The sequence below is a fragment of the Puma concolor genome, chromosome A3 (genome assembly GCF_028749965.1).
Source record: "Puma concolor isolate L17-30 chromosome A3, mPumCon1.1.hap2, whole genome shotgun sequence".
In the NCBI taxonomy this organism is placed as follows: Eukaryota; Metazoa; Chordata; class Mammalia; order Carnivora; family Felidae; genus Puma; species Puma concolor.
In genome coordinates this window covers 51,870,842-51,897,001 of record NC_141669.1, presented here as the reverse complement: position 1 = coordinate 51,897,001, position 26,160 = coordinate 51,870,842, and the positions used below count along the sequence as shown (strand labels likewise).

Sequence of the window (26,160 nt, the reverse complement as noted above, 5' to 3'; positions counted from 1 at the left end):
GATATTATCTAGCAAAACCATACATGCATTAATTTACTCCTTGAATCAACAATCCTTCTAGGAACTTACCCTGAAGATATATATCTGACTATAAGAAGAATAACTCTCAGGTTTCAGGGTTGATTTTTAAACTGTTTTTTAAATTTTAAGATTTTTTTATATAAGGTAAAATTCACCCTTCCAGTGAACAATCCATTAAGTTTGGACAAAACCATATAAGCCTGTAATCATTATCACAATCTAGATACACAACAGCTTTACCACCCCCAAAATTCCCTCATGCCTCCCTGGAGTCCATTATTCCCTGACACCCAGCCTTTGGCAAACACTGACCCAGTTTATGCCCCTAACTTTGCCTTTTCAGGAGTATTATTTATTCAGTCCCAATGGTATGCAGCCTTTGAGTCTGACTTCTTTCATTTAGCATACTACATTTGCGGTTCATCTGTATTGTTTCATGTATCGGTAGTTCATTTCTTTTTATTTCAGAATGAAACTCCAATTATGGATATACCACAGTCATTTATCCCTTCCCCTGAAGGACAGTTGGGTTGTTTCTACTTTCTGGCAATTTCTGAATAAAGTTGCTATAAACATTCGGGTGCAAGTCTCTGTGTGAACAGATGGGGAAATACCTATGAGTGAAATTGCTGAGTCAGATGGTGTGTGTTCAACTGCATAATACACTACTACACCAAAGTGTTTTCCAAGGTGACGAAACTATTTTGCATTTTTGCAGCAATATCTAAGAGCAATATATACAGTTGCTAGGCACCCTGCCAGTACTTGGTATGGTCAGGTTTTTTTAACACTAATTATAATAGCTGTGTAGCTGAAACACTATATTTTAATAAGAAAATTTTGGAAATCATTAAATGCCTACATATAGGAGATTGGCTGAATAAACTGATACATTCAAATAATGGAGTACTAGTTAGCGGTAAAAATAGAATGAGAAACATGTCTACGAATTTATATGGAATAATTTATAGGACATATTTTCATGTGGAAGAATAAGGTACAAAAATATATATGTATTACGTTACGTTATTAACAGCTGTGTCGTATAAGGTATGGGGAAGGGTATGTGAAAACACACACATACACACATGCTCATGATACTGATTACTTAGGAAGAGTGCATAGGACCAGGGTGGAAGGGATAAAGAGGAGAATGGGATATCACTGAAAAAAATCTTCTTATAGAATTTTCCTTTCTTTTTTTAATTTTTTTTAACATTTATTTATTTTTGAAGGAAAGAGAGACAGAGCATGAGCAGGGGAGGGGCAGAGAGAGAAGGAGACACAGAATCCGAAATGGGCCCCAGGCTCTGAGCTGTCAGCACAGAGCCTGATGTGGGGCTCGAACTCACAAACTGCGAGATCATGACCTGAGCTGAAGTTGGTTGCTTAACCGACTGAGCTACCCAAGTGCCCCTAATTTTGCTTTTTGAAACATGTTTACATTTTACATATTCAAAAAAATTAAATTAATAAGGATGAGGAACCCTAAAAAATATACAATTGAAACAAATGAACCTAATTATATATCAGCTTGGTAACAACCACATAGAAGAAAAAGCAAAAAAAAAAAAAAAAAAGAACAAAATAGTCTGAACTATAGCCCCAGTGGGATATATTGTAGGATAAAAAGAATTGCAAAAAGAATCTTGAACCTAGTTAAGTTTACTCCTTTTAGTGACATGTGCATAGCAACTCTGAAACTTTTTTGTGTTATATGAGTAGACAGATGAGTAAATATATTCATACTCTGGGAACCAGAATTCTTAGAGATACAAATATAGAATAGGAAAAGAGGAAGACCTATGATATTCAGGTGAAATTAGAAGCATCACCTTTAACTCAGGATTTATAAAACTGTCTATGTGTTTGTGTAGTGTGTGTATTTCTTAGCTCTCTCCACAGAAGGAGCATACCTAATGCCCATATCTCAGTTCTATATATCATTCTCCAGTAAAAGGGAAAACTCTTTGACAAACTAGCTGATTCTGGGGATAGGGCAGAACTTGGAGTGAACCAAGAACATCCTGTGCCAGAAAAAGAGGAAGTGCTCAAAAATTGATGGAAACATGTCAAAAGATAATGGGTAAGACTCCCACTGGCCAAATTTGGAACAATTAGAGAATCCAAATGAAAGACAGGAACAGAATATAACCCATTGTATATGAAGTAAGAATTCATGTGCCAATACTGACACTAAAAAAAAAGGGAATGGGACAAAAAGGAAGTTCTTCTTTATAGAAGAATGCCAGCTAATCAATGTGAAAGAAATGATAAAAATAGAAAAATCACTCTTTTATAATCACCATAAATTGCATGATTCAGGGACAAAACATCAATGAATTCTAAATCACTAAATCAGAAAAACTGTCAGGGAACAGGATAGTCCCAGGATCTAAAGTATCATTCCACAGATCACTTATTAATTACAAAAGAAGAAGGGTACCTTCACAGCACAGAAATCTGGTAGACTCCACCTTCACTACTGGTGTACCTCCTGATATGATGCACTAAAAAGGACCTAGTATTACTTTTGTGATTTTCCTGTCAAAAATGATTAATCTGAACTTAATCATGAGGATTATCAGATATACCTAAATAGAGAGATATTAAAAGAGAATAAAGAGACACAAGAATTAAATGCAACGTGTGATACTTGACTAGATGTGGCTGCAGGAAAAATGATAAAAGAATTTGCTATAAAGGACATTATTAAGACAACTGGGGAAATTCACACATTGGTTGTATGTTAAGTGGTAGTGTTGTATCAGTGTTAAAATTCCTGAGTGTCATCATTGCATTGTATATGTAGAAGAATGTCATTCCTGGGAAACCACAGATGGTGGTATTGGGATTTCAAATACAATGCATGAAATACACCACTTTCTTTTAAATGGCTCAGCTTTGGCAGGGGAAGGGGAGGATTGATGAAACAGATTCTTTCAAAGTCAAATTTTTAAGAAAGAAAGTGCCGAATTTTAATAAACAGGGTACTTAAGTGAAGGTACATGGATGCTCATTTTACATTTCTGAAGATTTAAAATTTTTCAAAAAACTAATAAATTTTTATAAAGAAGGTGCTACTCCAAAGGTGGAGTTTGGGGGGTTGGTGAGATAGGTGAAAGGGGTCAAAAGGTACAAATCTCCAGTAATAAAATAAATACGTCATGGAGATGTAATGTACAGCATGGTAACTACAGTTAGTAGTACTGCGTTGTATATTGGGAAGTTTCTAAGAGATCTAAAAGTTCTCATCACAAGAAAACAAAATCCTGTAACTATGTTTTCTGATGGATGTTAACTAGACTATTGTGGTGACCATTTTGCAATACATACAAATATTGAATCATTATGCTGTACTCCTGAAATTAATATAATGTTATATATCAATTATACCTCAATTTAAAATAAAGAATGATGGGACACCTGGGTGGCTCAGTCGGTTAAGCATTGACTTCGGCTCAGGTCATGATCTCTCAGCTCATCAATTCGAGCCCCACAGTGGGGCTCTCCACTCTCAGGGCAGAGCCTGTTTCAGATCCTCTGTCTCCCTCTCTGTCTGCCCCTCCTCACTTGCGTGCACAGGCTCTTGCTCACTCTTTCTCTCTCTCTCTCAAAAATAAATAAACATTTTAAAAATTAGAAATAAAAAATAAATGAAATAAAGAATAGATGTATGAATAGATAGGTAGATAAATAGAAAGATGATAGATAGACAGATAGATAGATAGACAGACAGACAGATGGACAGATGGATGATGGGTGTTCAGAAGAGGTCACATTGAGCCAGTCCTCAGGGAAAAGTAGAAGTTAGTATTTTAGACAAGGATGAGGGGAAAAGGAGTATATTCCCTAATTAGGGTTATGAGCAATTTAGTACAGAGTGAAGGGAGTGACTGAATAAGCAATGAGCATATAAAGGAAAAATTCTAAAAGCCCTGAAAAGGCAGGTAGATGTTTATAATTGAGGTAAATAATTCCCAAATGACAAGACCTTTATACTATCAGTACAATGAAAAGATTTTAAAGATCTTAAATCAATGTGAAGCATAATATATCTTTATGAACAGACAGACCTAAAAGACAAACGAATAAGAAAACCAAAACAGAATGTTTGAGGCATGTTTAGTTTTCATTCAACTTTCTAAACTGCTTTTATTGCTATTTGATTTTAAGTATGGGTATTTATTCTTCATATGACTGCTTATATTCTTAATAGAACAGTTGTCATTAAGAACAGAAGTGAAAAACAAAGTCTACAGTGGTGGGTAGCTACCGGGAATAAGTGAGTCAGGCCAGCTTTTCATATTGTATTCTTTTAACAGGCATACGTCGTATGTGAAATATCTAAAACTATCACTCATTTTTACAAAGAACTCTGTTCTCATCATTTTTTTCCCAAACATGTGGCCCCATCAGTGTACCTTCCAGTTTGCCATTTGTAAATACAGACATGGTATAAGTAATAATGTATTTCCCTCGATAACAGCACAGATGTGATAATAAATGGCAATATCCAACGTGCAGACACAACAGGGATTGTAGATTAGTGAAAATAATATATCCCTGGTGGCAATCTTGCTGCTCACGGTCATTCTACTACTACCATACTTGGAAAGAGCCTACTACATGAATTCGCTACTTAAAAGTTGGCAAATAACTTAAAAACTTTTAAGTGCCATGCAAGCCAATAGCCATTTTGCAATCTATTTCTGGCCCATGGGCTGCCAATATGCAACCTCTGATTTTAACTCCAAAGTTCTAATGGCATCCTTTATTTAACTTACTGAGAAATAAGTAACAACTCATTTTGTTACCTTCCTATCAATAGAAAGTATTGCAATAAGCACTTTGAAATTTGGGAAAATATCATAATAACCACCATTTTTCACAAGCAATTCAGCATTAAGTAATCACTGTCACTATTTTATAGGTGACAAAGAGATGCTCGAGAAATTACACGATTTGCTCCAATAACACAAGGCTGACAAAACTTGTATTTTTTAAATACAAATCTTGCAGTCTTTCCAATCACTCTGTGAATTGTGTCTACCCCAAAGTTCATATGTTGAACCCCTGAACCCCAATGTGACTGTATTTGGAAATAGGGCCCTTAAGGAGGTAATTAAGGTAAAGTAAAGTCATAAAGTAGGGACTCTAACAGGACTGATGTCCTTATAAGAAGAGGAAGACACATCAGGGGCATACAATCACAGAGAAAAAGCCATGTAAAGACACAGCAAGAAGGTAATTGTCTGCAAGCAAAGGAAAGAATCCTAAGGAGAAATCAACCCTGATGGTACCTTGCCCTTAGGACTTCCAGCCTCCAGAACTGTGAGAAAATAAATCTCTGTTGTTTAAGCCAGGCAATCTATGGTATTTTGTTATGGCATCCCTAGCAAACAAATAATCTTGTTACCTCAAAATTAGTACAGTACCACAATCATAAAGACATCTCAGCAGACATTATTTATATTTTACATGATACTTGTATTTAAATTAGCAATCCCATTCTGTTAACTTCATATTTCAAAACAGACACCAAAATCTTGAGAGAGAAAACCTGACATGGATTTGGTCAACAAACATTTATCTGACCCATAGTCTATGAACAGTTGAATGGATAAAGTAATGACTACTGTTCTCTAACAACAAAAATAACTAAGAGAGACACAAACTAGAATATGAGATGTGCCAGAAGTATGGTACCAGGGAATGCTTTAAGAATGCAGAAGCTCTGGGGCGCCTGGGTGGCTCAGTCGGTTAAGCGTCTGACTTCAGGTCATGATCTCGCAGTTCGTGGGTTTGAGCCCCACATCAGGCTCTTTGCTGACAGCTCAGAGCCTGGAGCCTGCTTCAGATTCTGTGTCTCCCTCTCTCTCTTCCCCTCCCCTGCTCATGCTCTGGCTTGCTCTCTCTCTCTCAAAAAAAAAAGAAAAAAGAAAAAAGAAGGAAAAATGCAAAAGGTCTTTGGGGAACCTGGGTGGCTCAGTCAGTTGACCATCCATCTAGCTCTTGGTTTCAGCTCAGGTCATGATCTCACAGTTCATGGGATTTAGCCCCATGTTGGGCTTCACATTGAGTGTAGAGCCTGCTTGGGATTCTCTCTCTCCTTCTCTCTTTGCCCCTCCCTAACTTGCACTCTCTCTCTCTCTCAAAATAAATAAACCAAAAAAAAAAAAAAAAATGCAGAAGTTCTGAAGTAACCCAGAAACAAAAAAAAGAATCATAGGCCCTGCTTCTCCAAATTATTTCTTACTCAATACTGCTTTATTTCAAGCAGACTGTTTTGTTTACAGTAGATAGTGTTCCATCAGTCCACGCAAATATACATTATCAAGAACTGTATCAACTTGTGTTTCACCTTTATTTCCCAAAAAAGACACAGTCATAATGCCATCATCTTAACTAATATATAATGGTAGCATTGTATGTGCCAAGCACTGTGATGAGATACATTATGTATCATATGATACATATGTATGTATGTGCCAAATCATACATATTTCCACTGAAAATCAATTTAATTAAGTTGTAGGTCAAAAATGATCAAGTATCAGTAGTGCATAGTTCAACTTTAATATACGACAAGTTTAAAAAAACTTACATTAATTAAGGTGACTCTTTCATTCGCTTAAATACAAATAGAGAATTTTACAGAAGAATACTTTTCCTACAACATCTTCTCAGCAATCAAGAGACTGACTCTGTCAGGGCGCGCCGGTGGCTCAGTCAGTTAAGCATCCAACTGGATTTCAGCTCACGTCATGATCTCACGCTTTGTGGGTTTGAGCCCCACATCAGCCTCTGTGCTGACAGCATGGAGCCTGATTCTCTGTCTCCCTCTCTCTCTGCCCCTCCCAGCTCAAGCTCTATCAAAAATAAATAAAATAAATGTTTAAAACAATTGATTAAAAAAAAAGAGAGAGAGACTGACTCTGTCAGTTGGTTCTCCATGTGAGCTGGTCTTTCATCCAATATGACAATTTACTGCTGTGACTTCATCTTCATTTCCCAGGCTATTCAGTTTTTCTACCTCTGGCACAAACTTTACTTCAGTTCAACAATAAATTAAATATCTGTTTCCTAAGTTCAAAGCACTTTCTAGGTGTTCGGGTTTTTCTACCCATCTCATTCTGTGGTCTCCCATTAAGTATCACCACACTAAAGACATAGTTAATAGCCTACAAATGTCATTTGACTCAAAGAATACTAAAAGTGCACTAAATACACTTTTGTTCAAAGCACAAGAAGGAGAATAATACCTAGACTTAAATACATTAAATCAGAATCATAAAATTTCACGAAAAATAATGCTGGTAATCTGTAAGCAACAGATTTTAGAAAGCAAAATATAACTTTCTCTTAAGTACTGCATTCATTGTTAGAAAAAATTTAAGACATTTTAATGAAAACTCAGTAATACATCTAAACATTCAAGGGTTTTGTTTTCTTTAGGCACTAAAAATGCTTCCTCAAGGTCCTCTATAGCCTTGCAACTCAAAATGTGCTCTGCAGAGAGAAGCATCATCCTTACCTGGGAGCTTGTGAAAAATGCAGATTCTCAGATTTCATCCCCAACCTGCAGAATCTAAATCTGCATTTTATTATGACTCCAAAGTGATTCCTACGCACATTAAAATTTAAGAAGCACTTAACCTATAACACGGGTTCTAACAGGGGTCCTGAAGAGCAACATGAGTTTCACGAATCCCCTGAAATTTCATGCAGAACCTTTCATGAGTGAATATATGCATATTTCACTGGGAAAATACTCCATATATTTTTTTATCAATCTCTCAAAGGAATATATGACCCCAAATAGATTAAGAATCACTGCCCTACAGGATTGTATGCCACAGTTTAGAAGTCAAAATATTTCAAAAACTATTTACGCTGCTCTCAATGAGGTCTGTTGAAGAATGACAAGAATGAAGGTCAGAACGTCACAGTGGGTCACGAAAGACCTTATCTGAAGAATTTATTCACACCATGCAAGAACTATGCCAAGAAACCAGTTTGGAGACATCTAAATAAATAATTCTCTACATGAGGTTTGAGATTAAGAATGTGCACTTGAAGAAGATTCAAACTGAGAAGTAAATAAATAGAAGGTAGGATTTTTTTTAAGATAGGATGCCATTAGATGACAGCGAAGTGCTGAATTCTTGTTGTAAGAGCTCAATCAGCAAGTCTAACAGGATTCTGTTTGATTTGGGATACATGACCATTTTAAAATGTTAACTTCCAAGTACATTCTTATAATATTTCATTTATGAGGAACCCTCAACACATTTCACTAGTCCCACTTTCTTTATCTTCTCTGGACCTCAGAAGACAAAACAAAGAAATAGAGCACAAAAATTAAAACGGATTTGCCCAGGATCTTCAGTGAGTTTATAATAAAGAATGGCTTACATCCATAAGGTTCTCACTATATGTCAGCACTATGCATATATTTTATTCTTTCATATTATCATCTAGTCATCTCTTTGAGGCGTGTATTATGCAGAAGCACAGACTATGTCTAACTTCTATTTCCTTAGGTCATAGTGCCTGATAGAATATAATTTCCTTAACAGGCACCCAAAATGTAAATAAAAGGCATTAGCTGGTCTATGTTGCTTCTGATGCTTGATTGTGGTACTACTATAACTTGTCATCAGTGATGGGCCTAATACCTGACAATCTGCTCTCCAGGATGGACCCATATCCTACCATATCAGTCATTCCAGACAAGAAGAGACAATGCCAAACACTCAGGGGGATCAAGTTTCTCTGCCCCGTTTTATTTCTACAGGTATAGGCAAACGCCTGATTCTTTTCTTCGCTCTATTTCTTATCCACGTACAATAGGGATTTTGATGGAACTTTCACGCATTATTACCTACTAATGTCCCTCATTTACATAATAAACATATCCCGAGGAAGAATATGGAGGTAGTGAAACATAACAGAAGTCGTCAAAGAAGAGTAACAACAGGACAGGAACTAACATTTACTGACTACCTTTTATGGAGCAGACACTTGTGCAATTCTACGGGGCAGAGACTACTGTCTTTACTTGATAGATGAAGACTAAAGTTCCAACAGGTTAAACAATTACCTAAGATTACAAAATTAGACAGTGATAAGTTTGGGGGTATAGTTTTGGGGAGGAGAGGAAAATAAAGAATAAGAAGGGCAGGAGGACAGAACAAAGAACGCGGGTGGGGAAGACAGTGAACCCAATTTCATCAGGAGACATGAAACAATGAAAAGCAGACAAACACTTGAAGGCAAACAGGTTACAGAGTGCAGGCATAAATGGTTCCTCACACATGTCAGTGGACATTTAAAAAGTAAATGATATGAGTTTTAATGAGAATTTTAAAAAATAAAATTGAATTAAAAGGCAAAGCCAGAATCTGAATAAAATCTGTATGACTCCCAAGTTCATGCTCCTAACCACTACATTCACAAAGAAACTGATCCAGTTTATGCAAATGGTATTTAGAAAAACAGGTTAACAAGATTTCTCAAACGTCACAGTAGTTTTATTTTTAAAAACCCACTGAATGTACTTCTAACAACAAATCAGGACATAAATATATGTACTATTGAAGCCACTCAATCTTATTCTTTACCTGAAAGTGACACAGAACTAATTTAAGAGGTTACAGATATGTCACAAAATTCCCAAATTCTCTATAAGCACTCCTATTTATTTCCTCCAGAAATGTATTGTCAACTTTCTCAAGCCTCTTTATATTTTCAGTCTAAGATCCCTTTATTTGCACACACTGTTTAAAACACTATCTTTTGGGGCACCTGGGTGACTCAGTTGAGCATCCGACTTTGGCTCAGGTCATGATCTCATGGTTTGTGGGTTCAAGCTTCCACATCAGACTCTCTGCTGTCAGTCTGCTTCAGATCATCTGTCCTGCTCTCTCCCTTCCCCTCCCGTGCTTATGCTTTCTCTCTCAAAATTAAATAAACTATTAAAAAAATAAATAAAATAATATATTTTATCTCAAGTAGCTATGTTCCAGTTTCAGTGGAGGTCATCTAGATCTTTCTCCAGGTCAGATAAACTCTACTCTTTCCTTAATGTAGTGCCCAGTCAGTATACAATCAAAAACCTTGAAACTTAAAAAAAAAAAAAAAAAAAAAAAAAAGGTGGATGATTGTATTCAAAATCTAAAAAATTAGATTCTAAGATATCATGGTGCATCTTCAGTTTCCTTACGTTGAGGCTCATCTGGATTTAAAATGATAATTTGATTGTGGGTTAAATTTAATTGTGGATAATTGTGATGCAGAAGATCACACAAGCTATATTACATAGATAAATTCTTCATCACATCTCAAATATACTACATTTAAACCTAGTAATTAGTCCCCTTTCCCCAGTTCAAATGTTGGTTACCTCTTCATCATCTTCCTCATCTTCAACATCCAGAATTCCTGAGTCCTGTTCAGACTTGGGGCTCGTGCTTTCTATCTCTGTATCAAAAATTGTGTATGCATCTTTCTTAGATTTTCTCTTGCTACCTATTCTGGGTTGTTGCAAGACGATGTTATCCAGGTTTCTCTGTTGCTGAGCCTAGGATAGAAACACATATGCACACATTACAAAAAGAAAGAAAGAGAGAAAAGAAACAAAATTTGATTAAGCATTCAAAGAACTTCTAATATTGAACAAACTGGTATCTTAAAGGAAAATACAACAAAATGTCTTAATTCATAGTTTTAGTCCCAGAAATAAGATCAAACATATTAACATATATTTTTTAAAATGTTTTTAAAAGTTTATTTATTGGGGCACCTGGGTGGCTCAGTCGGTTGGGCATCCGACTTCAGCTTGGGTCATGATCTCACAGCTGGTGAGTTCAAGCCCCGCGTCGGGCTCTGTGCCAACAATTCAGAGCCTGGAGCCTGCTTCAGATTCTCTGTCTCCCTCTCTCTCTGCCCCTCCCCTGCTCATGCTCTGTCTCTCTGTGTCTCAAAAATAAATAAAAACATCAAAAAAAAAATTTTTTTTAAGTTTATTTATTTTGAGAGAGAAAAAGAGGGAGTGCAAATGGGGTAGGAACAGAGACAGACAGAGAGAGAGAATCCCAAGCAGACCCCATGCTGGCAGTGCAAAGCCCAATGAAGGGCTTGAACTGATGAACCGTGAGATCATGACCTGAGTCGAAACAAAGAAACACTTAACCAACTGAGCCACTCAGGTGTCCCTCAATGTATACATTTTTAACCCTGATGTTACCCATCTTGATTCATTTTCCCCAGAAAGAAAACAGATAATCAATATTATCATTAGACTTTCCAAATATACCCAGTAAATAATCACAAAAATACAATCTACCCTTTTTCACATAAGTAGCCAAGAGATTAGTGCAAATGACTAAATATGTATCTCTTATGAGATAAATGCCATACTGGAATCATTGTGGTTGAGGGAAGAAAGACAAGAACTTTTTAGCTTAGCAGACTCTTAAGAACAGTGGTTATAATCTCTGTGGTATTAAGAGACCAATAGAATGTAATCAGGGGAATGAAACATCTTAATAATTTGAACTAACTAATCCTTCAGGATTGCATGGCCTTTATCTGTGGAAAACAAAGTTTTAAAGGGTTTCTTCTTCTGAACTTTCATAAAAAGGAAACGTAATCCCCTCAACTTTACAAAATAGATTCAGATGGTGTGGTTTTAATACATACAAAGAGGTGGAAAGTGTCACGATGCAGTCAACAACACAAGTAGTAATCCACACAGTATTAGAGCTGTATGACCTTAGTCACTATTTAGGAAACTGAGTCTAGAAGGCAAAGGATCCGTTTGAGGTCACAAGGCTAGTTGGTGGTAAATCAGAAGTTCAACGTGTGACTTCCCAAATTCCGGGTCAGAGATCTTCCTACTCTACCCACAGTCCCTCAAAGCATGACAAAATATTTCCCCCACAAAAGGTTCTGTTGTCAAATAAATGGGAAACACTGCTGTCTTGGAGCCTTCTTGGAGCCACAATGCACATTAACAGAATAAAAAGTAAGAGAAATCCTTTTTAAGGAAACTTCTTTAATTTGGTTTAACTGAGCATGTTCCAAAAGTTCATAATGGAACTTCCAGTTTTTTTCATAAAACTTGGTATCATCCCAAGATACAAAGCTTAAGAACTTATAGGTCACTTATACCTCAATAAAACTGGAAAAATAAAAATAAATAAATAAACATTAAAAAAATTTTTAAAAATAAAGAAATTTCACATTCCAATGCCAAGAAGAAGAAGAAGAAGAAGAAGAAGAAGAAGAAGAAGAAGAAGAAGAAGAATGGCCTCTCAAAATATACATTTCTGAATCAATATATGACATTTTTCCACAGTGACAGGTAGAAATAGTTCTGGAGAAAATAAAAGTCTCCAAATATTCTGAATGACATTAAGAAATTCAAGATAAGGGGCATTGGGGTGTCTCAGTCAGTTAAGTGCCCGACTTCAGCTCAGGTCATGAACTCATATTTCATGGGTTCAAGCCCCACATCGGGCTCTCTGCTATCAGTGCGGAGCCCACTTCAGATCCTCTGTCTTCCTCTCTCTCTCTCTCTCTCTCTCTCTCTCTCTCTGCCTCTCCCCTGCTTGTTTTCTCTATAAATAAATAAATACTTTTTAAAAATTCAAGATAAATATTAAGTATAAGATGTTAGTCCAGGCACTGGTTAAATGAGGCAATTATAATAGGACAGAGAAAAAACTTGAACTATGTGAGCTAGTTTCTGCCAAGAAAATGAAAAGAATCTACATTCCAGAGATTTGAATCAATGGACAAGCTTGTTCCTATGCATAATACTCACTGATATTTTGATTTGACTTACATAAAATATACATGGCTTCAGTAACAAACTGAGATAGAGAGGATATCCAAAAACATTTAATTTACATATGTACATAAAACATACCTGTCCTCCAAGCATTTGACCCCTAAATTAGATAGCATAGTCTTTCTATCTCTCTCAAAAGTAATAAGTTCTTTTCTACTTTCAAGCAAACCACACAAAAAGGGATCCAGGTCTCTGGGAAGGCACAAAGGAAGGAAGAACTTCCTAGAGTTTTCATATTTAAAAAAGCAAGCCCTGGACTACAGTGATCACTTGTCCTTTAAGCCTATCTTCTTCAGTATAACAAAACCAAAAGCTTTCATAAGGTGGTCTTATTCCATTAAATCCCAAGTCATTTATTTTTCTTCATAATCAGTAAAATACTATCAGCATATCAAAAGCAATCAAGAGAAGCCACACTTCAGTACTGTCATTTAAACTTGAAATGATACAAATCTGAAAGTATCCTATCGAAGTAATTTTAGGTCTTCTATGATTTGTTCTTTTCAGGTGGTGTCTGGTGTTCCCATCAATTTGAAGGAATGCAGTTTCGGCCAAATAGGCAAATTAAGACAGCAAACCCTCTGCTAGAAATCAAAGCACTGCAAGTTGTATTCTAAGGCTTTAACAGAACTTGGGGTCCTGTCAAAATTATCAAGGCTTCAGTCCATAAAAGAGCAGTCAGAGCAGATCTGCTAAGCAGAAGTGGCCAAGTCAGAAACAAAGAATCGCAGGTAGAACAATGAAATACTAAGATATTACTCATTATGAATGCAAATGAAAATTACCATCTATCCAAACCATACGTTATGGGGTTGGAATGAAGTGGGAAAGAGTAAATACAGATGTAAGTATATAAATACATGTAATATATGCTAAAATTAAAATGGGATCCTAAGTCCATGAAAAAAAAACAACAACAAAAGCCCTTCAGAGCTCTTTTCTACCATGCTAAACTATCTCACCAGGACCATTTATTCTGTCCCTCCAAAGACAACCCTTATAACCATGAGCCAAAGAAGCAGCTGACCAATTTCTGCCTCCTATGTTAGAGTTGGGGGAGAAGGTGCCAAGCAGACAAGCAGACATTAGAAACTATTGAGGTATTTTCTTTTTCTTAATTGTTCATTCTCTTCATGACCAATTTTTACACATTAATTACCTCTTCCTCAAGATTCCCTCATGTATATTCTTCTCTGATTTCCTAATATAGAGAAATTAAGCAAGATTTCTCCCTCAAGCCCTCTTCTCTTACCAGTCTCCCATGACCCAGCAGCACATCTCCAGTAGCACATTGCCTACATTGCTTTTGAGTTTCTCCACCTCACTTCCAACATGCCTAAAATGGAACTCATCACCTTCTCATTAGAATTCCCCTGCATACTACAGCCAGGCTCTTCTTAAACCACATTATTCATCACACAAATTGAGTGTGAGGGGAAGTGGGAGGAAAAATTTCAAAAAGTACAAATCCCAATTCGATCCCAACTTCCCTTCAACTCCACCATAATGGAAGCTGAACCTAATTTTCCAATGTACTTACCCAGTACTCTCCAACATGAGTCTTCCACTTGGATCAAACTCTACCACTTAATATACTACGAATATTATGCCATTTCTCTAGCGGATGACCTCTCCCCACCTGAATCCAACCTGTACTCTGAATCCCAACTAGAATTCTTTCTTTAGGAAGCCTTCTCTCACTGTGCTAATTCCCAGAGCATCCTCTCCGCATCCCTACTTTCAGTCAAACAGGTCCTGAATATCTATTGGTACCAGGCATTGTGCTACATACTGGGTCTACAAAGAATAAGATGGAGTCCCTGACTCACAAACCTCATGTCATACTGTTACAGGAAACATAGATAGGCAAATAAGTGACCGAAATTCAGTGTAATAAGCAGAAAAACAAATACACAGGTACAATAATTGGACATAGGAGAAAGTAGTCATATATGTGTGGAGGGGATTAAAAATGGACCCCACAGAGGAAGGGGTAGCAAACTGTGGTTTTAAAAGATAAATATGATTTTTACAAAGGGAGATAGGTAAAAAGGATAAGCATTCCAGAAGGAAGGAAACAGCATGAGAAAAGATCACCGCATGTGAAATAACATTATTCACCCAAGGAATAAGTAATCTTGTATAAAAGTGTAAGTGATAATGAACTACCAAGAGATAAAGAAACCATACAAAGCAGTTTCAAGGTTCACTAGTAGGTAATGGAGAAACAATGAAAGAACATAAGCAGGGAAGAACAAGATCAGCTTTCTAATTCAGGCAAATTCTCCAGGAGCAAAAGAGTGGTCAACTGGGAGAAGGTAAAGACTAGAAACAGAAAAACTAATATAGATCACCGTAATAGTCCAAACAACAATGATGAGGACTTGAATTAAAGGTAGGCAGCAGACAGATAACTAGTAGAAGTAATAGAACTTACTGATTTCTGTTGTACATGGAAGTACATGGAAGAGGTGAAGGAAATAAGAATAACTCCAGGATCCTGGTCTTGACGACTAGATGGTGGCAAATAATAAAAACCACGAAAATAATAAGTTGAAAGAAGAGAGAGAAGATGAGCTTGGCAAACGTGCCAGGTAGACAGGTTAAAAAAAACAAACAGGCCAGTACAGCCCTTGAGCATGTAACTCTTCTCTCTTTGAGGATAGGAAACACATCTTACCATTCTTAGAATCCTCCAAACCGAGACACAGTGATATATACGGAGTAAATTTATATAAATGTTTACTATATAAAGGCAATAGAAAACAAAAGAAATATATGTAAGAATGAAATCTAGTTCAATAAAAGAGATGATTTGGATGTTTTCCTACCTATGAAAGAGGGAACAAAAAAGAGAAGGGTGGAGGGAAGGAACGCCTATACAAATTACTTAATCTGGACTATTAACCTAAAAATGTATCTTTTGACACTTTTAAAACTGTCAAAACGTGTCTGTGAGGTACCCTACCTATCCTAAGAAGTTAAGTTTTATTGTGAAATACCACTTCCAATGGTACCTAGCAGTAAGACTCAGTTAAAATTCTGTGAATAAAGCAGTCTCCAGTCTTTATCAACCCAATCCTGACCTCTAGTGGACTAAAGAAACACATACAAATGACCTTTAGAATCAGAAGAGAGGTCTAGGCTTATAGGCTTGGAGACCTGACATAATTATATAAACTTCAATTATAGGGTGTGTGTGTGTGTGTGTGTGTGTGTGTGTGTGTCTGTATATGTATAGGCTTCTTGGAGCAAGCCACATCTTTAAATCTAAGCTCTTAAACTCAGTAATTCTATAACTTTGGGTAAGTTCTTTCGTTCTCTGTGTAACATCCCTATCTGCAAAGAACAAAAACAAAAACAAAAACAAGACTGAGAATTTTAAGTTCCACCTGTCATCCTTCTGAAAATGAGATAGGAGCCTTGTTTTACCATCTGCTATGAAAGCACCTGAGCTAGCAATATTTAGATGCATTATCATTAATGGCATCTAATATTGCTACACACTGCCACTCAATTTTGCATCCGTACTACATTTTAAGGCCTAGATATCTGTACCAAACACCTCTTGTGCTCCACTTCAGATCCTCTCAGCCTCAGCTTATTCCAGGTAGAGCATCAGCAACCTGTTGTGGGCAGCCTTGGATAATGTCTCACAGTAGAACCTGAAACCAGCTCTCACACTTATACCATACCTCTAGCTTCCTTCCTGCCCTGGGGCTTTGAGCACCATCAGAACTACTTAGCATTCATGAGTCTTAACCCAGAAGGGAGACAGCCTTGACCAAAGAGCTGACAGATAAATGCTTCCCCATTCTGTCTCTCCCACTGCCATCAGTTCCATATGGCTTCTCAGAAGGCCCCATGGATTAAAGAACCAGACTGCCCTACAAATGTAACATTGTATGGACTCCACCAACTTCTCTTCTCACTCCTCCTGACCCCTACTCTGATAGATCATGTGCTTGAATAAACCACTCAAATACAACCTCCCAGCTTCCCTCAGAGAAACCAAAGCTAAAATAATATCCCATACGATAATAAAGTGAAGTAGGACTATGACCTCTGTTTTAAGTCTGAGGCCCAAAAAATAACCATGAAAATAACTGTCAAGATCAAGATATAAAAAATCTAAAGTTGCCTCTTTGAATCTCACCAAACAAGAGAAGTACAAAAAAGCTGCAATATCAGAACTGAGTTTCTGCACATTTACCAGCACTAGCTCTGGCAACCAGCTCCAATATCCAATTCTTTTTTTTTTTTTTTTAATTTTTTTTTCAACGTTTATTTATTTTTGGGACAGAGAGAAACAGAGCATGAACGGGGGAGGGGCAGAGAGAGAGGGAGACACAGAATCGGAAACAGGCTCCAGGCTCTGAGCCATCGGCCCAGAGCCCGACGCGGGGCTCGAACTCACGGACCGCGAGATCGTGACCTGGCTGAAGTCGGACGCTTAACCCGACTGCGCCACCCAGGCGCCCCTCCAATATCCAATTCAAAGAAACAAACAGAAAACAAAACAAGATAGTGATTCAAAATTAAGGAAAAGCAACCTATGAAAGATCATATTTTAAAAGTTATTGTTGCATATTAGTGTCCATAGGAGTGTATATATGTATACATGTATGTGTACTTTGTATAATACTTTTAACGAGGGATAAACGAGCACCTGGGTGCCTCAGTCTGTTAAGGGTCCGAGTTCGGCTCGGGTTGTGATCTGGCAGTTCGAGTCCCGCATCCAGCTCTGTGCTGACAGCTCAGAGCCAGGAGCCTGCTTCAGATTCTGTGTCTCCTTTGCTGTCTGCCCCTCCCCTGCTCATGTTCTTTCTTTCTCTCTCTCTCTCTCTCTCTCTCTCTCTCTCTCTCTCTCTCAACAATAAATAAACATTAAAAAAATTTTTTTCACTTTTTTAAAAAAATTTTTTAATCTTTATTTATTGTTGAGAGAGAGACAGAGAGACAGAGACGAGTGGGGGAGGTACAGAGAGAGAGGGAGACACAGAATCCGAAGCGGGATCCATGCTCTGAACTGTCAGCACAGAGCCCCACGTGGGGCTCGAACCCACGTACCACAAGATCATGACCCCAGCAGAGGTCAGGCGCTTAACCGACTGAGCCACCCAGGAGCCCTCCAAAAATTTTTATAAATAAATACATAAATAAATGAGGGATAAACAGTTTTGCATGTAACTTAATCAGATCCCCAAAAATTTCCATCAGTAAGATGAGAAATCTAGGATTATGATACCATTGGAACTTTTTGTTTTTTAATTGAGGAAGGTGTTCACTACATTCCCTTTGAAATTATAACCGGGATCCTGGGGTGCCTGGGTGGCTTAGTCGGTTAAGCACCCTACTCTTGATTTCAGTTTAGGTCATGATCTCACAGTTGTGAGATCAAGCCCTGCATCAAGCTCCATGCTGGGAATGGAGCTTGCTTAAGATTCATTCTCTCTCTCTCTCTCTCTCTGTCTCTCTCTCTCTCTGTCTTGCTCCCGCTCTCTGTCTGTTCCCTTCCTCTGTCTCTTACTCTCTCTAATTAATTAAATTATAACTGGGATCCTTAGCCCTTTGAAAGTCTCCAGTTCATATTTAAATCTATATTTTATATGGGGCGCCTGGGTGGCTCAGTCAGTTAAGCCTCCAACTTCAGCTCAGGTCATGATCTCACGGTTCATGAGTTCAAGCCTTGCATTGGGCTCTACACTGACAGCTCAGAGGCTGGAACCTGCTTCAGATTCTGTGTCTCCCTCTCTCTCTGCTCCTCCCCTGCTCACTCTCTGTCTCTCTCTGACTCTCAATAACAAATAAACATTAAAAAACAATTTTTAAACCTATATTTTATATTTCAATGGCAAGGGGGATGTTTTTGCATTAACAAAATTCACTGCAATAAGATGTACTACATGTAGGGTGCTACGTTTTGTATGACACAATAGTAAAATTACAGAATTCTCTTGTAAATTAGAATTCTCTGCTCTTTTTAAACACTATCATTTTCCTTTGTCAACACACAAACATATGTTAATTATAATTAATTATAAAATAAATTACAAAAAAGTAAAGGGAAAAAAATCTATCAAAATCTCCACTCAGTAATATCAGTTATTTTGGTGAATGATAACCCCACATATAAAGATTTCTGTGCATGTAAAAGACTGTTCTTCTTGCTTATCTGCATTTTCTATTTATGAGCAATTACCATGTATACTGGTAGGCCAAAAAAAGAACCATACTAAATAAAGTTCTTTTAATTTTCTTTTTGCTCAAAAATATATCACAAATCTACTTCTCTACAAATAAAACCATCTATTACAATATTTGCATTGTATTGCATTTAAAAGAACACATTTATTTAGGGGTGCCTGGGTGGCTCAGTTGGTTAAGCGTCCAATTTGATTTGGCCTCAGGTCACTATCTCACAGTTCATGAGTTCAAGCCCCATGTCGGGCTTTGCACTGACAGTGCAGAGCCTGCTTGGGATTCTCTCTCCTTGTCTCTCTCTGCTCCACCCTCGCTCTTCTGCTCTCTCTCTCTCTCTCTCTCAAAATAAATAAATTTCAATAAATGAATGAATGAATGAATGAATGACTAAAAGAACACATTTATGTAAACATAACCTACTATAAGAGATTTATATTGCTTCCAATATTTTGCTGTTTAATAATGCTGCACAGACTATCTCCAGAGCTAAAAGTTTGTGTGTATAGTTAATTATTTTATTAGGGGAATTTCTAGAAGTAGAAAATCTAGATGAAAAGATAAATGTTGAAAATAAATAAATTAGATTTGGCTATGTAAAAAAATTTAATGTCCACTCTACAATTTTATCAGTATTTATTTTCCTCTAGTACTTTTATCATTTATTTTCCATTAATATGCTTAATCCTCCTACAACTTACCTTGAATGTTACATAGAGACAGAAAACCACTCATTCAAATGGTTATTTTGCACCAACTCCATTTTTTAAAAAACTTCATCTTTTCCCAATTAATTTATTTCACTTTATTTTTTTTTTTTTTATTTTTTTAAAAATTTTTTTTTCAACGTTTATTTTTGGGACAGAGAGAGACAGAGCATGAACGGGGGAGGGGCAGAGAGAGAGGGAGACACAGAATTGGATACAGGCTCCAGGCTCTGAATTGGATACAGGCTCCAGGCTCTGAGCCATCAGCCCAGAGCCTGACGCGGGGCTCGAACTCACGGACCGCGAGATCGTGACCTGGCTGAAGTCGGACGCTCAACCGACTGCGCCACCCAGGCGCCCCTTTATTTCACTTTAAATGTCTGCCAAATGAATATAAGTTCATGGTTTTTTTAAAAAATCCAATAATACTATTTTATGATAATAAGTAGAACCTCCTTATGCTTTTTCCTACACCCCAATTCTGTTCTGTAGAGTTAACATTTTATACCCACATTTCTAAATAATACCCTTATACTTTAGAGTAAAAACTTAGCTCACTTAGGGGTGCCTGGGTGACAGTTGGTTAAGCATCCAGCTCTTGGTTCCAGCTCAGGTTGTGATCTCACAGTTAGTGAGTTCATGCCCCACCTCGGGCTCTGGGCTGAGAGCCTGCTTGGGATTCTTTCCTCTCTCTCTCTCTCTCTCTCTCTCTCTCTCTCTCTCTCTCTCAATCTCTCTCTCTCTCTGCCCTTCCCCTGCTCACAAGCTCGCTCTCTCTCTCTCTCTCTCTCTCAAAATAAATTAATCTTTAAAAAATCTAGACTCCTTACCTTTTTACCTTTCTGCTTCATCAATTATCTTCCCAGCATAGTATTTCAAGTTAAAGCAATAATCAGTGTTGATAATTATGTCATGTAAGCATCCTGTCTCACAGGATGTATCTATACGATGACTATATATATTTGATTATACGTTTTTGTTTTGATTATAGCTTTTGTTGTTCCTTGAGTTTCAAATTCTCTAATTTTTTAAAATTCTCTAATATTCTAACTATAATAATCTTTATTTCTTCAAAAAGCTTATCATAATAGGCACCCTATCCAGACCCTATTTTTCCTACAGGTTTAAGTAACCTGAGCTGATTGTACTATAGGCCCTGCTTCATAAATATCATTCTAGAGGGGACTTACTTTCACGTCTCACTGGGGTTAGAGACATAGTTTCATAAATTCTATATCTACCTTGCAATTAATTTAGTCCCACATTTTGTTGGAGCACACCTTCAAGTAATTCCTAAGAAATGAAATATGAGAGTTAAATTTCCTGAGTCCTTGCAATCAAAAAATGACTCATCTTCACATAAACTGATAAAACATTTAACTGAGTATAGAATTCAAGGTTCCTCAGATTATTGAAAGCATTGTTCCATTGTCTTCTAGTACCCATTATTGCTAACCAGAAAGACAATGTCATTTTGATCTTCATTCTTTTGTATAAGACATTACATTTCCTCTCTAGAAGCTTTTCAAACCTCTTTACCCTATCTGTTGTAAATTTCACAATGGCATACCTTGGTGTTAGTCATTGTGTCATTTGTTCATTATGCTAGGTAAGTAATTTATCCATGAACCTGGATATTTGAGTCCCACAGAATAAAGGGGATTTTCTCATATTACTGCCCTGATCATTTTCTTCCTTTGTCTGGAATTCCTAATGGACAGTGAATTCTCCTATAAAACCTCCTGATGATCTTTGTACCACTTTTATATTGAAAAAATTGTTTTAATTTTTGAGAATACAAATTAATTTTTTAACATATTACTCTGTTTCTGCATTATCTGCTCCCTCCTGATAATTTTTATTGTTATTACTTGTTTTCTCATATTGGTAAATTTGGGTCTCTCTCTTCCCAGTTGGATATTTTTTCCCTGAAATGTCTGTTTATCCTTGGGGGCCATTTATATTTAACAATAAGTCACTCAAGAGTTGACAGAAAGATCTGTAAGGATGAAAAGACTTGTCAACCAGCAGGCTTCACTTTAGGGAGTTCTAGGAGGGAGATAACCTCTTTACTGGTGAAATCCAAATGGCACTTCATGGCAGTCTTTTATGAATTTCTCTAGAAAAGAATCTTCTAGTCTTCCATCTAAGAATCTAAGTGCAAATATTCCATGCATGAGGCAGAAGAAAGAAAAGGAATTCACTGTTTTGCACACTAACATTCAACAAATCACACTATTTTTAAGTCCCTCATCTTACCCCATCATCTATTATTAACTCATACCTCCAAAGTCTCAGCTTCACTGGAGGCACCAATATGTCCTGAACTGTCTTCTCCATTCCACGCGTACCTCTGTTTATACTTTCACTTGTGGATTCATACACCCTGCTATATTAGTTATCACTCTTCCTAGTGCTTTCTTTTTTTTCCTTCCAGCTTTCCTGAGATATTATTGATACATAATTTACATAAGTTCAAGGTGGACAAAGTGCTGTTTTGATATGCATATATATTGCAAAATGATTACAACAGGTTACCTAACATCTCCATCCACTCACATAATTATCGTTTCTGTGCATGGCAATAACATATATGACCTGCTCTCCTAACAACTTTCAAGTATATAATATTGTTAATTATAGTGATCATGCTGTACATTAGATCCCCAGAACATACTCATCTTACAGTTGGAAATTTGTGCCCTTTGACCAACAGCTTCTTATTCAACTCACCTCCCAGGCCCTGAAAACCACCATTTTATCCTCTATTTTTATAAATTTGGCTTTTTACATTTCACATATAAGTGACACCATACAGTTCTGGTCTTTCCCTATCTGACTTCTAAATTAGAATAATGTCCTCAAGGTCATTCCATGTTGTCACAAGAGGCAGGATTTCCTTCTTTTTATGGTTGAACAATACTCTCTAGTATATATACACCACATTTTCTTTATCCGTTCATCCACTGATAGACACTTAGGTTGTTTCCATGTTTGGGCTATTATGAATAATGTCTCCAGCTTTGTTATTTCTCAGGATAGCTTTGGCTATTCAAGGTCTTTTGTAGTTCCATACAAATTTTAGGACTGTTTTTTTTTTCATTTTTTTAAACTATTTCTTTGGAAAATGTCATTAGACTTTTGATAGGAACTGCACTGAATCTGCAGATCACTTTGGGTACTAAAGTCTTTTTAACAATATTAATTCCTCCAATCAGTAAACATGGGATGTGTCTTTATTTGTGTCTTCTTCAATTTCTTTCATCAATGTCTTGTAATTTCCAGTATAGATATTTCACCTCTTTCATCTCCATGGTTACATTTATTCCTAAGTATTTTATGATGCTTGATGCTGCCATAAATAAAATTGCTTTATTTCTTTCAAAGATAGTTTATGGTTAGTGTACAGAAATGAAACTGATTTTGGAGTATTGATATTGTATCCTAAAACTGTACTGAATTTATTAGTTTTGATGGTTTTTTGGTGGAACATATAAAGATTTTCTACATATAAGATCATATCACCTGTAAACAGAGACAATTTTACTGCTTTTTAATTTGGACGACTGTTATTTATTTTTCTTGACTAACTTCTCTGGCTAGGATTTCCAGTACTATATTAAACAGAAGTATTGAGAGTGAGCACCCTTGTCTTCTTCTTGATCTTAGCAAGAAAGTTTTCAACCTTTACTGTCGAGTATGCTGTTAGCTATGGGTTTGTCATATGTGGCCTTTATTATACTGAGGTACATTTCTTCTATATCCGATTTGTGGAGAGTTTTATGATGAAATGATGTTTCATTTTGTCAAGTGCTTTTTTTCTGCATCTATTTAGATGATCATATGATTTTTACCTTTCATTCTATTAATGTGATGTATCGCCCTTATTGATTTGAATATGCTGAACCATCCATGCATCCTAGGGACAAATCATACTTGATCATGGTATGATCCCTTTAATGTGCTGATGAATTTGTTTGCTAGTATTTTCTTGACAGTTTTTGCATCTATATGTATATTCATCTGTAGTTCCCTTTTCTTCTAGTGCCCTTACCTGGGTAATGCTGGCCCCATAAAATGAGTTTGGGAGTGTTCCCTCCTCTTCAAATATTTGGAAGACTTTAAGAAGGATTAGCATTAATTCTTCTTTAGATGTTTGGTGGAATTCACCAGTGAAACCATTTGGTCTTAGACTTTTCTTTGTTGGGAGGTTTTTGATTACTATTTCAATCTCATTTATTACTGGTCTATTCAAATTTTTTATTTCTTCCCGATTCAGCCATGGTAAGTTGTATGTTCCTATAAATTTATCTGTTTCTTCTAGGTTATCCAATTTGTTTGCAATTACTGATTTCTTATGATCCTTAGTATTTCTGTGGTGTCAGTTGTAATGTCCCCTCCTTCATTTCTGATGTTGACTCCTGTATTGTTTTCTTAGAGTCTAGCTTAAGGTGTATCAATTTTGTTTATCTTTAAAAAAAAAAAAAAAAGCTGTCTTAGTTTCATTGATATTTTATATTGATTTTCTGGTCTTTCATTTATTTCTGCTTTGATATTTGTTATTTCTTTCCTTCTCTTAACTTTAGGTTTAGTTTGGCCTTTTTCCCCCCTAGTTCCTTAAGGTGTAAAGTCAGGCTGTTTGTTTGTCATCTTTATATTAACTGCCATAAACTTACCTCAAAGAACTGCTTTTGGTACATCCCACGAGTTTTGGTATGTTGTATTCCCATTTTTGTTTCTTTAAAGATATTTTTTGATTTCCCTTTTGATTTCTTCTTTGACCCACTGGTTGTTCAGGAGTCTGTTGGTTAATTTCCACACATTTATTAATATTCTAGTTTTCATCCTATTATTGACTTCTAGTTTTTTACCTTTGTGGTTGGAAAACATACTTGATATGACTTCGATCTTCTTACATTTGCTAAGGCTTGTTTTGTGACCTAATATATAATCTATCCTGGAGAATGTTCCATGTATGCTTGAGGAGAATGTGTATTCTGCTGCTGTTGGTTGGAATAATTTGTATATGTTTGTTAAATTTATTTGGTCTAAGATATAGTGTAAGTGCAATGCTTCCTTATTGATTTTCTGTCCCACTGCCCTATCTGTTGTTGAAAATGAGTTACAGAAGTCCCCCTGCTATTATTGTACTGTTGTCTATTTCTCCCTTCAGATCTGTTAGTATTTGCTTAATATATTCAGGTACTCCAATGTTGGGTATACCTCCTTACTTTCATTCTTCCAAAGATGTATTATGTCCTTTTTATCATTTTCATTCAATTCATTCACTGGATGAATTTTTAAACAGTTATTATAACTACACTTAAGGAGATAAAGAAAAATATGCTCACAATGAATAAAATACAGTGAATCTTGGGGCACCTGGGTGGCTCAGTTGGTTAAGCCACCAACTCTTGATTTTGGCTCAGGTCATGATCTCACAGTTGTTGGGATCGAGCCCCCTGTCAGACTCTGTGCTGACAGCACTGAGCCTGCTTGGGATCCTCTCTCTTTCTCTCTCTCTTTCCCTCCCCCACTTGTTCACACATGCACACTCACACTCTCTCTCTCTATCAAAACAATATTTAAAAAAAAAAAAAGAAAATATAGTAAATCTCAGCCAAGAAATAGAAACTATGTAAAAGAGCCAAAGGGAAATTCTAGAACTAAAAAATACAATGTCTGAAATAATTTATCATTTAATGGGCTTATAAACCAAATAGAGATAACAAAAGAAAAAGTCAGTGAACTTGAAGACAGATGAAAAAAAATTATCCAAGCAGAAAATAAAGGAAAGAAATGAAAAATTAAACAAACACCAAACCAGAACCAGAGGAACATGGGGAATAATACTGCAAAAGGTCTAATGTAAGTAGAACTAGAGTCCTGAAAAAGAGGAGAAATAAAATATTTTGTAAAAAATATTGGAAAAAATAATAGATGAAAATTTCCTACATTTGATAAACAACATAAAGTAACAGAGTTAAGAAATTCAGTGAATCCTAACATAGATAAATGCAAAGAAACCATGCTTATGCACATCAGAGTCAAAACACTGAAAATCAGAGATCAAGAGAAAAATCTGAAAGCCTTAAGAAAAAACTCTACATTATATATGGTGGAGAAACAATACATGATAAATGACTATTATCTCTCAGGAGAACTACAGGGGCCAGCAAGTCAAAGAAAAGAAAATGAAATGAAAAAATGTAATCAACCCAAATTCTACATGTAACAAATATCCTTCAGGAATTACATGATGAATTGCACCTTCTAGACAGATATATTGAAGTCCGAAACCCTGGCATCTCATAATGTGACCTTATTTGAAATAGGGTCAATGCAGATGTATTGAAGATGAAGTCATACTGC

At 36.4% G+C, this 26,160-nt stretch overlaps 1 protein-coding gene across 8 annotated transcripts in view; it reads right to left on the bottom strand.

Moving 5' to 3' along the window:
• Positions 1-26,160, bottom strand: part of EXOC6B (exocyst complex component 6B) — a 618,440-nt gene that overhangs the window by 349,625 nt on the left and 242,655 nt on the right. For all 8 annotated transcript variants that reach the window (XM_086700860.1, XM_025932555.2, XM_086700857.1 and 5 more), the window contains one exon: positions 10,430-10,606. In XM_086700860.1, coding sequence (XP_086556986.1) covers positions 10,430-10,606 — 177 coding nt within the window. The remainder of the gene's footprint in view (positions 1-10,429; positions 10,607-26,160) is intronic.